A 14,473-nucleotide genomic window follows, 5' to 3' on the forward strand; every position below is an offset into this window, starting at 1 on the left:
TCACCAATGCTGATATTCTCTATCTGCCGTTTAATTAAACATTGGGTTTTTTAGCGGTTGACCTCTCCACTTCCAAGATACAAGTGTTGGACTGTAACGCAAATCTTCGGACAGATGCAAGCATGTTTACAGAAATCCGACCCATTGCAGAGATGCTTCCCTATTTGTTTAAGGAGGTCGCGGGTAATGAAAAGATGAGTCAGGTGGCTACTGACGAATACTATATTGAGAGGATCACAGACGTACCACAGATTACATCAACAAACGATTCAGGTCTAGTGGCGTTCTTCATAATGTTATCTCATGCCATATTTGGCCGGGAGGGTTCTATGGAGTTTGATCTTACGCAAATTGACCTGGAGGCTAAGAAAGTGGTTACAGTTCTTATTGAGCAATACCTATGAACAGTTTAAGTTTTCTTTAATTTCCTGGATGTCTGCCGTGTTAGACTCTTTGCCTATCGGTTTGTAATTTTAGGCTTACGTTGTTTAGGGTTCGGACCCAATTTATTTTCAGAGTTCTCATTTCATATCCTAAAACCTTTTGATATTTGTGTTATACATATACATTAGTTAGTTGTTAATTATTGTTAGCCGTTAAGTTAGCCTGTTCGTTGTTTGAAAACTACAAAGAATTTATTTAGCCGTTGATGTTGTTATCCGTGGGTATCTATGTTAACGAATACTGAAGTTAACGGATAACTGGGTTTAGTGTTTGTGTGTAGGGTCTAAGATTTAAAATTTGGTCTGATTGGTTCACACTTTACCATTAGGGTTATATTTTTAAATAAGACGGGATTAGGGTTTAGGGTTCGGGGTTTGGTTGTACTGTTTAGCTGAAGACATAGTTGGGTTCACTAAGTTGTATCAGGGCTTTATTATGTTAACGGTTTAGGGTTTATTGTTAAGGGTTGGGACAAATTTAAAATACAGAGTTGACCTATTAAACAGGGTCATATCCCGTTTCCTATATAAATACAAATATATTTGTTAGACGTTACTGTTGTTATCCATTGCTATATAGGATAACGAATAGTGTGGTTAACGGATAATTATGTTTTGGGTTGTGTGTAGGGCTCAGGATTTACCTTTAACATATGGTCGAATTGGGTTCACACATAAACATTATGGTTATATTTTTTATTAAAAGGTGATATGTAATGTAGTGTTCGGGGTGTGGTTGTAGTGTTTAGCTTATGACATAGTTGGGTTGACTAAGTTGTATCAAGCCTATATTATGTTTAGGGTTTAGGGTTTAGGTTTTAGGGTTTAGGGTTTTGACAGTGGCTCTCTTGAGCGGGATCATTTACCCTTTTGTTCTTTTAGTACTGCAAACAAAATAGTTAGTCGTTAACATTGTTATAGGATGTAGGGTATATTAATGTAACTAGTTAGTTGATAATATTGTTAACATTGATCTTTTTAAACTTTCGGATCGGTATCGATATTGGGCACTAACATTGTGCTATTAACGGGTAATTTATCAGATTATTTAAGTTAATAAAGGAAGTTTTCTGTAGGAGTTAGGTTTAAACATTGTTGGGATGACTATGTTGCATCAGGGCTATATTTTATGTTTTCGGTTTCTGAATTACCTACTAACACGATTAATTACGTAGTTAGTTTAGGAGTGTTTTTACATTTTTAGCGGGTTCAGGGCTTCACCCATTTCGATTACGGTTTTCTGTTATAGTTAGTAGATATCTGAAGCATCTTTTAATAAGCTTCAGGGTTTAGTATGGGATAATAACAAGAAAAGTTAGTCGCTAAATGCATCACATTGCAACATCAAAAGATACACTTCATTTAAGGATGCTTGGGTTTAGCTGGTACATACGATAACTGTGATACTACAAAGTCGCCTTTAAACATTGGAAAGCACGACGACAAACATAAGGACAACAAGAACGTCTTATCTTACAAATGCAAATTAAACAGCAAACCCCCTAACATTCTCCTCCTTTAGACAACAAAATGTGGAATAGAATGTTGTACATCCAGCTGCCAAAAAACTTCTTCCCTACTGGCACCGACTATTCCCCCTGTATTAATAAGAGAAGACTAATATTTAGTAAACATTACACGTATATGTAGTTTGTTCAAAACAAAGGACGACAGTATTTAATACCGGTAAAGGGGTCTTGCATGTTGAACGGTTGTGACCACGACCTCGGCACCTTGTGCACTTCCTTCTGGAAACTCGCTGATGTACACATATGCAAACAAAAAATATTAATAGAATTGTCAATGAGATTTCTCTGTAGTTCTTCAGGCTTTAAAAGGAAGACTTTGTTCACCTTGAACTCCCCTTGAGACAATATTCTTTGCTTCCGTGGTCTCCCTGGGGGTCGACGAACCGCCGGAGGTGCAAGTTTACCTCCGCCTATATCATCTGGCCGTGGTGCTAGATGATCCATATCAGGCACTGGCATAATCACCTTACTATATGCCAACTTGCGATACTGGGTTGTGTAATGTATATCAACCAAATTATCTACACGAACTCCCTCTTTTAATGCAGCCGCTATGGCATGGAAACATGGGATGTGTAGAAGTTGGAATTCCTTGCAGCTACAAGTCTGTTCCCACAATGATACTGCAAAGGCTGTATCCATCTTGTCACGCACCTCGTACAGTCCATTGCCTGATAATATTAAATTTGTTAGCAACTAATCGATTCAACAGACAATAGACTTTAACCGCTAAACAAGTTTCCTACTGTGATACCTATTTTCATGACGAAATACCCCGAGGGCTTGTGAAAACTTTCAATCAGCATTTCTTGAATCTTGGGGTTCACGACGTCAGTCTCAGTGTTTGCAGATTCCCTTCTGATCGCGAACCAAGATACAAGTGTAGTTCTTATTGTTTCCAATATAGAAATAATGGGGTACTCCCTTACCATTGTCATCACTTTGTTCAAAGATTCAGAAATGTTGCTCGTCATGACATTATAGCGTTCTCCCACGAAGTGAGACCTCGTCCAATGCTCGAAACCTATTCTCTGCAGATATTCAGCACACCTTTCGTCGAGTGCTTTTATTTCCATAAAAGCTTTTTCAAAATCGCTAAAACGGTAGGCACGTGCAGCTACTGAAGTTAGGTGGCTCAGGTGGTCTGATTTGAAATTAGTGACTACATTCCTTTGTAAGTGGACAATGCATGCTCCATGTGAAGACATCAGGTACACCTGCATAGAAAGTAAGTTGGTGAAAAGTTAACACGATAACCATTGAGTTAGCACCATATATTAACAACTAGTTATAGACGTTACACGTTAATCACTAAAATAGTCACCAACCTTCCGTATGGCGGCATATATGGAAGCATGACGATCAGAGACGAAGACCAGGTCATGTTCGTCCGGCACTATTGCGGTCAGCTTCCTTAGGAACCATTCCCAGGAGTCATCGTTCTCACTGTTGACAATACCAAAACCGATTGGAAAGACTTGAAAGTTACCATCTTGCGCACTAGCTGCCATGAGACACCCACCATATCGTCCGCTTAAGTGTGTAGCATCAATGACTATCACCTTCCTCATGTACTGATATCCCTATGCGCAAGCATCCAACGAGTAAAACAGATACTTGAAACGGACAACCCCTGATGCTGAGGTCTCTGTCTCCAATGCAACCACCGAGTTTGGGTTTGACGTTAGAATTTTCTCAAAGTAGGGGGTAACCAAGGCGAAGATTGCTGCAGCACCTCCCAAGGTGTTGTCAATCGCAATCTCTCTCGCTCTCCATGCCTTCCAATAGCTAACATGTAAGCTGTACTCTTGTCGAAGCAGACGGCGTAGATCACATGCCCTTGGCCCCTTAATGTTCAAACCATACCTCTCGTGAACCATTTTCCCAATAACTTCAGTGGAAGCTACTCGGTGGAAATCACCTCGCGCGTCGACACTGCAAGTGTGATTGGAGTTAACAGTCCTAACTTCAAAGCGCATGTTGTCTTCCATCTGTACCGCATATATCCTCCAAGGACACGTCGGCCCAACGCAGACAACAATGACATTCTCGGGCTGGGAGTTAACGGTCTTGAAATGATATCTTCGATTTATTGCATGTATAGCGAGTTTTAGCTTGCAGTCATCTTTCGTCTTGAAGATCCTTCCAACGTAAATATCATCTCCCTCGTACTGGGCATCCCTTAAGCCTCTTGCTATTGCGTCCGCTGACAAGTATACACATGTAACTAGGTTAGAACGATAATTGTAAGTTCGGAAAACTAGGTTAAATGATAACAAACCATTCACAGAAACGTCAATAAACATGCGGTAGATGAAATAGATAATTGGGTTATACTGTAACTAGACATTACCTCCAGCCATTGGGTAATCGAAATATGGAGGGGCGTCTCGTTCGTGCAATGCTGGTTTTACCCTTGTTTCACCTCCAACAGATGGTGTGTGTAGCATTATGAAGGAATCACCGGACAACGACATCGGAGGGTAGGTAAACTGTGTTGTGTTTGCATTTAATGTTCGTGTCGTCGGTAAATGGGAGCTGTTCGAAACAGCATCGTTCCCAAACGTGCCTAATGGGTAACTGTTAGACGCTAAAAAAGCACGGCTAGGCCTTGATGAGCCACCCACTTCCCGAGAGTGTATTCCCTGTTCTGTCATCACACCTTTGCCTTTGTCGCCACTCTGGACCCGTACACAAACAGGGTGTGTTTCTTCAGTCGGGGTTTGAAGCATTGGATCTGGTACGGGGTTGTCGTAAAGCCTTGCGATCAAATCTTCTCCTTTAATCAAGGGTTCAAGAAACAAAACAATATTAGACAACTTATAAAATTTGTATTGTATTCTTCTTTGCATAATCCAAGTTGGTGCTTACCTATAAGCGACATTCGGATATCTACCTCCTCCGCTGATAGAAGCTCTTCCTCGGAGAATACATGGCTGCTTGACGACTACGTGGTTGATGTGGGGGATGAAGACTCTCCAACCGCCAGCGCAGTTTGTGTTAGTATAACACAGTCTTCTGGTTCATCATCAACGTATGCACCAGCTAAAGTTAGCTGTAGTCCTGCTTCGAGGCAAGCTGTCTGGGTGGTAGTAGATTTTGTTGGTGCGTCAATGTCCATATTGACAACCTTGCTTGCTATGTTGTTGACAGCCTCGTCGACTATGTCTTCAGCAGCCCTCCCAAAAGGACCTGGTGGCCCATGGAAGAAACGCCAGAGCTCTGTTAGATCGCGAGGGAGGGTAGTGTCATTGTCTCCGCTTTGAGGAGTTCCACCGCTTGATGGTTCAATCATAATACCTGGAAACAATTGGAAAGGAAACAATTTAAGTTTATTAACTCTTATGTTTGTGGGTCATAAACTGAACTTTAGTGAGACCTTTGCCTTTGGCGGAAGTGTTTGCAACTACAGCAACTGTACCCGGATGGCTTATGCCTTTGGAGGTGTAGTCATCTGACGCACAAAGCCTAGTTATTTCATAAGAAAAATACAAAAGTAACACATATTATAAACCGAAACTTAACAGAGATAATAAGCATTACATGCAGCGGTCTAGTTTAATACCTCTTAATGGTGGTATAACTATCGTCAGACTGTCATTTGGTGATGATGTGGAAGAGTAATGCAGACCGTAAGGAACAATCGACATTTCATCATTGTTACCAGTAACGAAGTTAGAGGTTAAATCAAGTGTTCCCATAATCATATTCCCGGTTTTGGGTGGAGGGGAACGATGAACCCTAACTCTAAGGAACACTTCCTCCAGATCTGCCTTGATAGCTGAAAACAGAGCAGTCTCTTCATCATTTGTAATGAGGATAGGTGCTGCTTTCCGCCACTCCGGTCCCAGAATCCATGCAGGCCACGTATAAGTCACCTCAACCTCGTCTTCCGCCGCGAATTTCATACCGGTTTTGATTGTATGTACCATCGATTGGAAAGTCTCGTTCTCTTTCATTCCTATGGAGGCGTGTATGCCGATTTCGTCTGGGTCATGATTCCAACTGCCATCATTACGTTCCTTCCAAACACCACGAATTACTGACACTTGAAGCGTCATGGTACCTGGTTGCGTAATATCAAAAGTCGCCGATTTGATAACTGAGATATCGAGTTCGGTCGATAGTTAAAGCATGCAATATAACTAGGTTACATGTAACATCAAAAAACAAGGATAACCGGAGAAAATAAAGAAAGAGTACCTGATGGATTCGTAAATCGCAGATCTTATACTCGCATTCAATGCTCACCAGTTCTTCTTCTGGAAAAAAACCAGGTTGCTCTGCAATAAATGAAGTGAAGAGAAGCTTAAGTTACCAGATGCATTACCGCCGGTGCATTAAATAGAGGAGTAACTAATATTAAAATAATTGTTAGCAAGTTGGACTCACTATTAGAGAACTAAGTTATCGTCCATGCAATAATTAATATGTTGGGAAGGGCGAAGGAAATCCTTGTGTCAGGCGGCGGATATGCCCCAAAAATATAGCAACAGCAGAGCATTTAATGCTATGTCGGGCGGCTAATTCTTTCCAAAAATATCGCTGACTTTGTATGTAGGGGCTATTTTGGAATTAAAAAAATCTGCCACCATCACGTCCCAATTTTTTTTCCCTTTGGTACTTTCTTAATTTTCAGAACAATCGTTAGTTTACACCCAAAGAACCCTATTATTAATCCAACACTTGTTAACCAAAAAAATTCCAAGCTATTAAGAATTGTATATTTATTATAAATAATAATTCTTATATTTCTATTGTTAATGTAGGCATCCATGTTGGAATTTATTAATGTGGAATTAAGAGATTATTTAAGAGAGAATTAAGAGGAATTTATTAGGATTCTAATCAAGTCTTAATCTTTCCTAAGCATCAAGACACAAGTCAAACCATTTCACATACCCAATCATCATTGGAGATCAAACAACAAGACAGCATTAAGAATCAATCCCAAGTGATCATTTATGCAAATAACAAACATCATCATGGCATTAATGCATAAACCTCTAATATAGCTCTTTTAGGAATTTCATCAAATACTTTTGGTGCATAAAAAACCCAGATTCTAGATCACAGGTGATGTGCAAGGATCTAGGATAGAGATCAGCTATTTAGAGAAATGAAAACATGGATCTAGCCCTAAGCACTCCTTATCTAACACTTTTGCACCCTAACCTATATATCTAGAACCTTATTAAGCAAACTACTCACTAATCATACTAATCTCTCTTAAACCTTTGCAAGTAGAGTAGATTGGCATGATTAATGATGGGAAATGAAGATGGAGAAGATAGTAGATGATGGAAAGATGATTAAAGCTCTTAAACTCTCTTGGATTAGACAGAAAATGGGAGATCTCCCTCTCAAAATTTTTTCTTTCACAAAAGAGGCAAAAAGCTTAAGGGGAATAAGAATTGTCTTTGGGAAAAAGTCCTAAAAAATATATATAGTATCTCCTGCGGACCGGGTCATCCCAGGACAAACTGGGTAGTGACCCGACTTCAAATGGATAATGTGTTAAGTGTGCGAGTTGATCAAGTGCTTCCCATCCCGCAGGCCTGAGTCGTACAGCCAACTCGCACAAGTCTGAAAAGATGTACTTGCGAGTTTGAATCTTGTAAACTAAGCCGCATTCCCTTCTCGGTCTTAACAGTGAACATATGTGCGGTTCAGGTGCTTTTGTTCTCTAACTCGCACACTCATGTAGCACAGGACTTCAAACTTGTGTCTGAGATGGTCTCCTTCACTTCCACGTCGCAGGCCCAACTCGGTTTGATCAGCGAACACATGTGCGCCTTAGTTCATTGCCCGGCCAACCCGGATGCCCAAGTCGCACAGCTTATGGACTTAGCATATTTCAGCTCAGAAGTCTGTGGTCTTGCTCAGGGTTGCCTTACCCACACATCTGCAGTCAATGCCTATTTCCCAGAAATAAATCTCTGAGCTGCGAGTTGACTAAGTCGCATAACCGTCTCGCACACTCCATGTCTTCTCAGATCATTTTGCATTCGGGGAGGCGTAAATTCAAGGATATGGATCCAAATAGCATGAATAAAATTCCATTGGCTAGAGCACTCAAACATCTTAAACTTTGGTGCAGAACACAATGGCATCCGGGGAGTGGAAGGTCACCCGGATCGCTAATCTTTGCAGTATATCGGAAAGACCCGGTGAAAAGTTTCTGAACCCGTCTTCATTCCGGAAACGTTATCTCCCAGATGAGACCTCCAAATCGTGTGATCTCAAGTGTTCTGGAAAGAATACTTGAAGCTCTTTGATCTTGAGGAAGGACCCAGAAACTAAATTGGAGTGGAAGGGCATCTTCCTGCGTAACCTTTGAAGCACATTGGATCGGTCTGGAAAGGAAGCAAGACAGGCATGTGTTCTGATGGCTATAACTCACAGCTCGCTGATACGAATTCACTGATTTCAACTTTTCTGGAACCAAATTTCAATCCTCTCCAACTTTCATGAAGACCTCGAAAGCCAAATCGGACGTTAAGACTCCCCGGATGGCTGATCTTTGATGCGTGTCGGGAACCAGAGATTTATGCCGAGTCTTCATGTACGGTGGGTATCTTTTTTGCCGAGAATCTGTTCTGCGGTAAGTTTTTTATCCAAAAAAATCCAAACTGTCTCGGTACAAAATTTTAGCCGATAGCTTCCTCATCCGGTACAGCATTTCACCGAGCCAAAGTCCATCCGACCATGATTTTCAGCCGATACTTCTACGAACCAAGCACAAGCATCACCCGATAAAATCTTCTCCACCCGGTACATGTTTTGGTCGACGGAAAGCTTCCCGGTAAACGTTTTTAGCCGGTAAAATGCATCTCCCGTTTCAGGACGTAGCCGATAACCTCCAAAATCTGAATTCTTACCATTTTTGAACCTCCAAAATCCATTTAAACACCTTGTCTCAACTCTTCTGCTCAAATCAGACTCCAAAGCACCTATTTAAGACTCCAAACCATGCAAAGACTCATTTGGACCTAATTCAACTCCTAAATCTTAAAACAATGCCTAAAGACCTAAAATGAATGAGACAAGACATGATTTGGACTTAAAAATGCAACCTAAATGATGCAATTTATGAACATATCAATTCCCCCACACTTGTCCTTTGCTTGTCCTCAAGCAAAAAGAACAAATGTGAGAGAGAGGTTGAATGTTTGGGAGTTCATAATTCCTATAGGGAAGAGAGAAGTAACCACAAAGAGATTCAGAGTCCAAGTTGCCAATTCTAACATGCAATGCAAGACTCTACTTTGATGCATAGAACTCAACAATGATCTACACAAGTTTTCTTATTCCTCAGCTTTTTGACATTCATTAAGCTCTTTACCATGTAAATCAAGTGATGCATGTCCAAACAAGCAAAGTTTGGCTAAGGATTAGGTTATGAGACTAAAATGATCTCATTCAGTGCAACAAGAAGGTTCAATGCACTGGGGGATCTCTCAATAAATGATTAACTTTGGCAGAAGGCTAAAGGTATGGAGCAACCGATGCATACAAGGGCAAGACTCAACTCACCCCCTTACCTAAGATGCCTCTAACTCACACTCTCACACTGAACCTCACAACTTTCTTCACACTCATTTTATTCTCTCAAAGGGTTTTCTTTTTCACTTTTAGACACTTGGTTTGGGATCTTTCTTTACACACAGCTCTTTTCACACTTTGGGCTATCTAACCTCTTCACTCATCTCTTTAGATACATGAGCCTTTTTAGCTTCTTTTCTTTCTTTTCTTTTCACTCATAGGTTAGATATCTTCTTTTAAACACTTAGAGCTTTCTTTCTATTTAAAACACAAGACCCAAAACCGGTTTCTTTCTCTTTTCTCTCTCAAAAAATTTCTCTAAACACTCACACAAGAGACCTCTCCCCCCACACTTATTCACAGCCTAGACCTAATAGTTCCTTGATGATGGAACTAGACACTTTGAGACTTACCTTTGTCGCTCTAAACCTAACACTTTCTGCTAAGTTTGATCCAAGGTGGCCTCACAACACTCACAAAACGTTTTGGCTTGAAAGAAGGTTGGGTTCAGGGTGTGGAACTGATCCAAATGTGGAATCAGGTATTTGAGCTAAGGAAAAAGAGTGGTAAAAACGGGTTCTAGCTCAAATATGTATATGAGTACCCACAATGCTCATTCAAACAATGCATCACAAGATAATTCAGAGTTCAGTGTAAAGGTTTTCACTTGCTTGAGCTGAGTTCAATTCAAACTTGTTTCACAGATCCAAATCTTTTCAAGTCTTGCAAGCATAAAAGAATCAACAAACATCGACAAACTAAATTCTCAAAGTGATGTTCTCTCAAGGAAAAAATCTATCATTACTCCCATGCAATGATGCAACCTATATGATTATGAAACTAGAATCAATCCTAAAAATGTGAATGCAACTAGAAGGAACATTTTTTGTGAAATTTTTTGTGATTTTTCGAATTTTTTTGGTTTTTATATGCACTTAGATGCAACTACATGAATGAATGAGACTCAAGACTCAAAATGAAAAATAAGATCAGAGAAAACATGATTAGCAAACATAAAACTCCTCCCCCACACTTAAATAACACAGTCCCTTGTGTTATAAAAGCATGAGAAAGGAGTGTGAAACCAAATAACCAAAATGCAAAATGAAAAAGTAAGAACTACATGCATATATACAAGGGTTAGAGTGGTACCTAGTAGCTTTGGAAGTCTGACCCCAAAGAGTATGAGGGGTTTGATGTGTAACCAAATGGTGTCTCCCAAGAGTGCTGGCTTGGCTCTTCAGAAACAGCTTCAAGGTCCACCCATGCTGTGCCGTATGGTACCAATGCTGTGCAAGTGGTGGAGCTCTCTCCAAACTCTTCTCGGCGTCTTGGTGAAACTGGTGGTGGAAATCCTTTTTTGCAGGGGTTCTCAAGCTTCTTGATTCTCTTTTTCATGTTCGTGATACACTTAGCCATCTTGTTTATCGTTTTGTCCTGATACTTGCACCATTGCTGAAGGACACCGATCTTTTGCTGAGCTCTAAACCCTGATGTGCCTGGCTCTTTCCAATTGTAGTCATTAAAATGGTATCTGTTCCCTCCATAGCATTTGAGAGGTGGAGGCATACCATCAGCATCAGCACCAGCAGCACTAGCAGCACCAGCTTCAGCAGCTGCTTTCTTTCCCTTGGAAACTTCTTCTTTGCAAGCTTTTTTGTACTTGAGAAGTGGTGGATCAGTTTGGACATTGTGGAGTTCTTCCTTGAGCAAATAGAAGTGGATATTGCGCTTCTCTTGGATTGTGGTGAGGGAGGGGTTGGGTAAGAGGACTTGAACTGTTTCATCTTGCCAGACCTTGAATTGTAAGCAAGCTTGGTGCCAACTCTCCCTTGAAAGAATCCAATCTTGCATAGATGTGCTTCATTGATCAGATCAAACCTTGTATTATTCTCCTTAAACCTGTATCCCTTTGCCTTCAATAACCCAGCCATGGCTCAGCTTCACATCCTTATTCTTTGATTCCCAAATGGCCTCTTTGTAGGTCATCAAGACTCTTCTTAGTTGAGAGGCAAGGCAAGGTGTGTGAGGATATCCTTCAAAAGGCTTTCCATTCTCATAAGTTGGCATCAATGGTTTCAATCCCACAGCAAGAAATTTCAAATCACCTTTGTGAACTCTCCCATCATCAAGCTTAAAGTATAAGCTGTGAGCAAGGATCTTGTGGACATATCTCAGCACAGGACTCCTGATCCAAGAAGCCTTAGCTACACCAGCTCTATACTTCCCAATTGCAATGGTCTCCCACAAAGCTTGAAGTTCTTCCTTGTAATGAGCGATCTTGTGGGAGAGAGCTATGTTCTGAGGTGCAGGGAGCCCAAATATCTCAGCCAACTCCCTGAATGTCACCGCATAGGTGATAACACCGTATTTTGACCACTTTTATGGATCATAATTTTATCTTATGCAGGTGTTTTAACTCTGTTTTCAATATTTTTTTAAAGTGTTTTCAACATTTAAAAGTTTCAAAAGACTTTACAGGAAACTTGGGCAAAAGATATGCAATTTGGAACCAATGAGCAATTTTGGATAGATGCAGACCGTCAGAAGTATGGCAAGAGATGAAGAACTTCTCACCGTCCGATCACCCCCCAAAATTTGAGAGAACATAGAGGATCCAACCAGCTTTCTAATGCACTTGGTTTGGAGACAATCCAACGGTTAGATCTTCAGATACCCCCGATGCAAGAATGATAGAAAATGCAGTTCCGGAAGAGAGCCATGAGCCGGGACCGCGGTTAACACCTGTTTTCCCGCGGGTAGAGCCATTGCGACCGCGGAACTTGGTCGTTCACTTTTTAGACGACTTAATTAAAGCCCAGATCAATTCCTTTTGTTGTTTTTGAAGCCCTAAGTGTCCAGGACCACTCCAGAAGCTATAAATACCCCCTTTAGGTCATTCTAAAGGGTGTGTTTGTTTCTGTACTTAGATTTCGTGTGAGACTCAAAACCCTAGAAAGAGAGGCCGCCACCCTTGAAAGAGGAGCCCCCACAGGAGAGCATCATCGCGCCTCCATCTGCGACTCTGTTCTTCGCTTTTCTTCCCTCTTTTCTTTAATTTCCTGCAACTTTCAATACTCAGTGATGATTGTTTACAATATGTTTGAGTAGTTACCCAGTTGGGTTTAAAGGGATTGTTCAAAGGGAATTTCATGTGTCTTTGCTTATGAATCGATAGATTTAGGATTATTAATCTTCTAGATGTTCTTCGTTTGCCTTTAATCTTACTGCGTGATTCTCTGCTGGCCACTTAGAAGCCGATCTGATATGATATGTTGCGAAAGTTTTCATTGATTGTCTGAACTAGGGTGAAACGAGCAATTCTTCTGTAGGAGTGGAAACCTACCTTTAGTTGAGTTGTGAATGTTGATGAGTCTTATTCTGCTATTGCATCTTCTCCCATCCAGGATCAGAGTGTAAACCTACTGATCAGGGTTGCGAGAGATAGTTGTTTAGTGCTGCGAAAGTAGGCTATTCATACTTCCGTGCCTCGAGTTCTAGAACATACGTAGTTGATTACCTTTATCACTTGTTTAAAATCAACATAGCCTAGTCCATGAATCCCTCTGAATTCCCCTTGATGCCCAACGTTTGTTTTCATTGCTTACAACCTTTGCTTTTCATCCGATTTTCCTTGCTTTCAATTTCGCCTTTGATCTAATCGCTTTTTACTTGCTTTTATTTGCTTTCGTTTTTAATTGCTCTTACTTGTTTAGTTATTCTAGTTTAGATTTCGTGACAACAAAAAAAAACCCAAAACCAAAACCAAAACCTACTTAGTTCTAGTCTGATTTAAGCATTGTCGTGAATTCGTACTGAAACAACTAAGTCTCTGTGGATCGATATCCTAAGTACTACAGCGCACATCTGTGCACTTGCAGACATTTAGGGGTTATAAATTTAAATCCTGAAGCTTAGTAAAACGAAAACAACAACCCCGCTTTTGCTCGCAATCAAGTTTTTGGCGCCGTTGCCGGGGACTTTGATTTGTTTCGTTGCGAATCCCAGCTAAATCCATTAGAACACTTGTTTACTTTTACTTTTCCTTTTGAATTTTTCAGGTTTCTCTACAATGAGAGACCGGGAACATGTTCCCGGGACTCTTGGTGATCCACTATATTGTGTGGATGGTGATCCAAGCGATGATGACCTGACTGATGATGAGTTTAAAGAACCGATCTATGATGACAATGAGCTAATCGGATTGACAAAACGTGAAGATGATGATGAACTGATTGGAAGTTTCGATTCACTCGAGAAGTTCTTGGGAGATCGAAGAGCTATTCAACCAGCCTTACCTAAGGATGGCAAAACCGAAATCAAGGTACCCTATATCCATTTAGTTCAACAAAATCAATTATATGGTTATTCATTCGGAAACCCGATAGACTATATCGAGATGTTCGAATAATTATGTGCAACCATTACAGCAAATGGGGATTACCACAAGTGTAGTCTTTTCCCATTCTCTTTGAGAAACAATGCCAGCAAATGGCTAAAATCTTTGCCACCTGCTTCACTAAAAACGTGGGCAGCGTGTAGAACTGCTTTCCTAAGTTGTTTTTATACTAGAAATCGTTCAAATCTCTTAAGGAACAAGATAAGAATTTTTAAACAAAAAGAAGATGAAGATCTTTTAGATACTTGGGAAAGATTTAGGGAATACCGAAGAGATTGTCCACACCATGGATATACCAAGGAATACCTGCTGGGTATCTTCTATCGCGGTATTACTCCAGAGTTACGGCACTCTTTCGACACAGCAAGTAATGGAGACTTCTCAACTAGATCTGTAGAAGATGCTCACGTTTTCATCAAAAATTTCGCAAACAGCATCCGTAACCAAGCAACCTTTGGTAATTCTACACTTTCTGAGAAGAAAGAAGAGATTTCGGAAGTTATGAAGTGTCTCCATCACATAATGAGTCATCTTGGATTGCAACAACCAAACAAGGC

The 14,473-nt window shown here is 40.6% G+C and overlaps 1 protein-coding gene and 1 non-coding gene across 2 annotated transcripts; both read right to left on the reverse strand.

Annotated features, from left to right (window-relative positions):
* Positions 1-2,032: 2,032 nt before the first annotated feature.
* LOC112086250 lies at positions 2,033-4,856 on the reverse strand. The gene is made up of 8 exons (XM_024155159.1): positions 4,844-4,856; positions 4,326-4,751; positions 3,601-4,178; positions 3,301-3,555; positions 2,727-3,189; positions 2,297-2,643; positions 2,128-2,202; positions 2,033-2,041 (listed from the first exon to the last, which is right to left on the reverse strand). Exons 1-8 carry the CDS (start codon positions 4,854-4,856, stop codon positions 2,033-2,035), a joined length of 2,166 nt encoding a protein of 721 aa, XP_024010927.1.
* A 9,245-nt stretch (positions 4,857-14,101) lies between these two features.
* Positions 14,102-14,209, reverse strand: LOC112086338. The gene has a single exon (XR_002899460.1). It is a non-coding gene; the product is annotated as a small nucleolar RNA R71 (small nucleolar RNA).
* Between the last annotated feature and the right edge of the window lie 264 nt (positions 14,210-14,473).

The sequence above is a fragment of the Eutrema salsugineum genome, unplaced genomic scaffold (genome assembly GCF_000478725.1).
Source record: "Eutrema salsugineum unplaced genomic scaffold, Eutsalg1_0 scaffold_21, whole genome shotgun sequence".
In the NCBI taxonomy this organism is placed as follows: domain Eukaryota; kingdom Viridiplantae; phylum Streptophyta; class Magnoliopsida; order Brassicales; family Brassicaceae; genus Eutrema; species Eutrema salsugineum.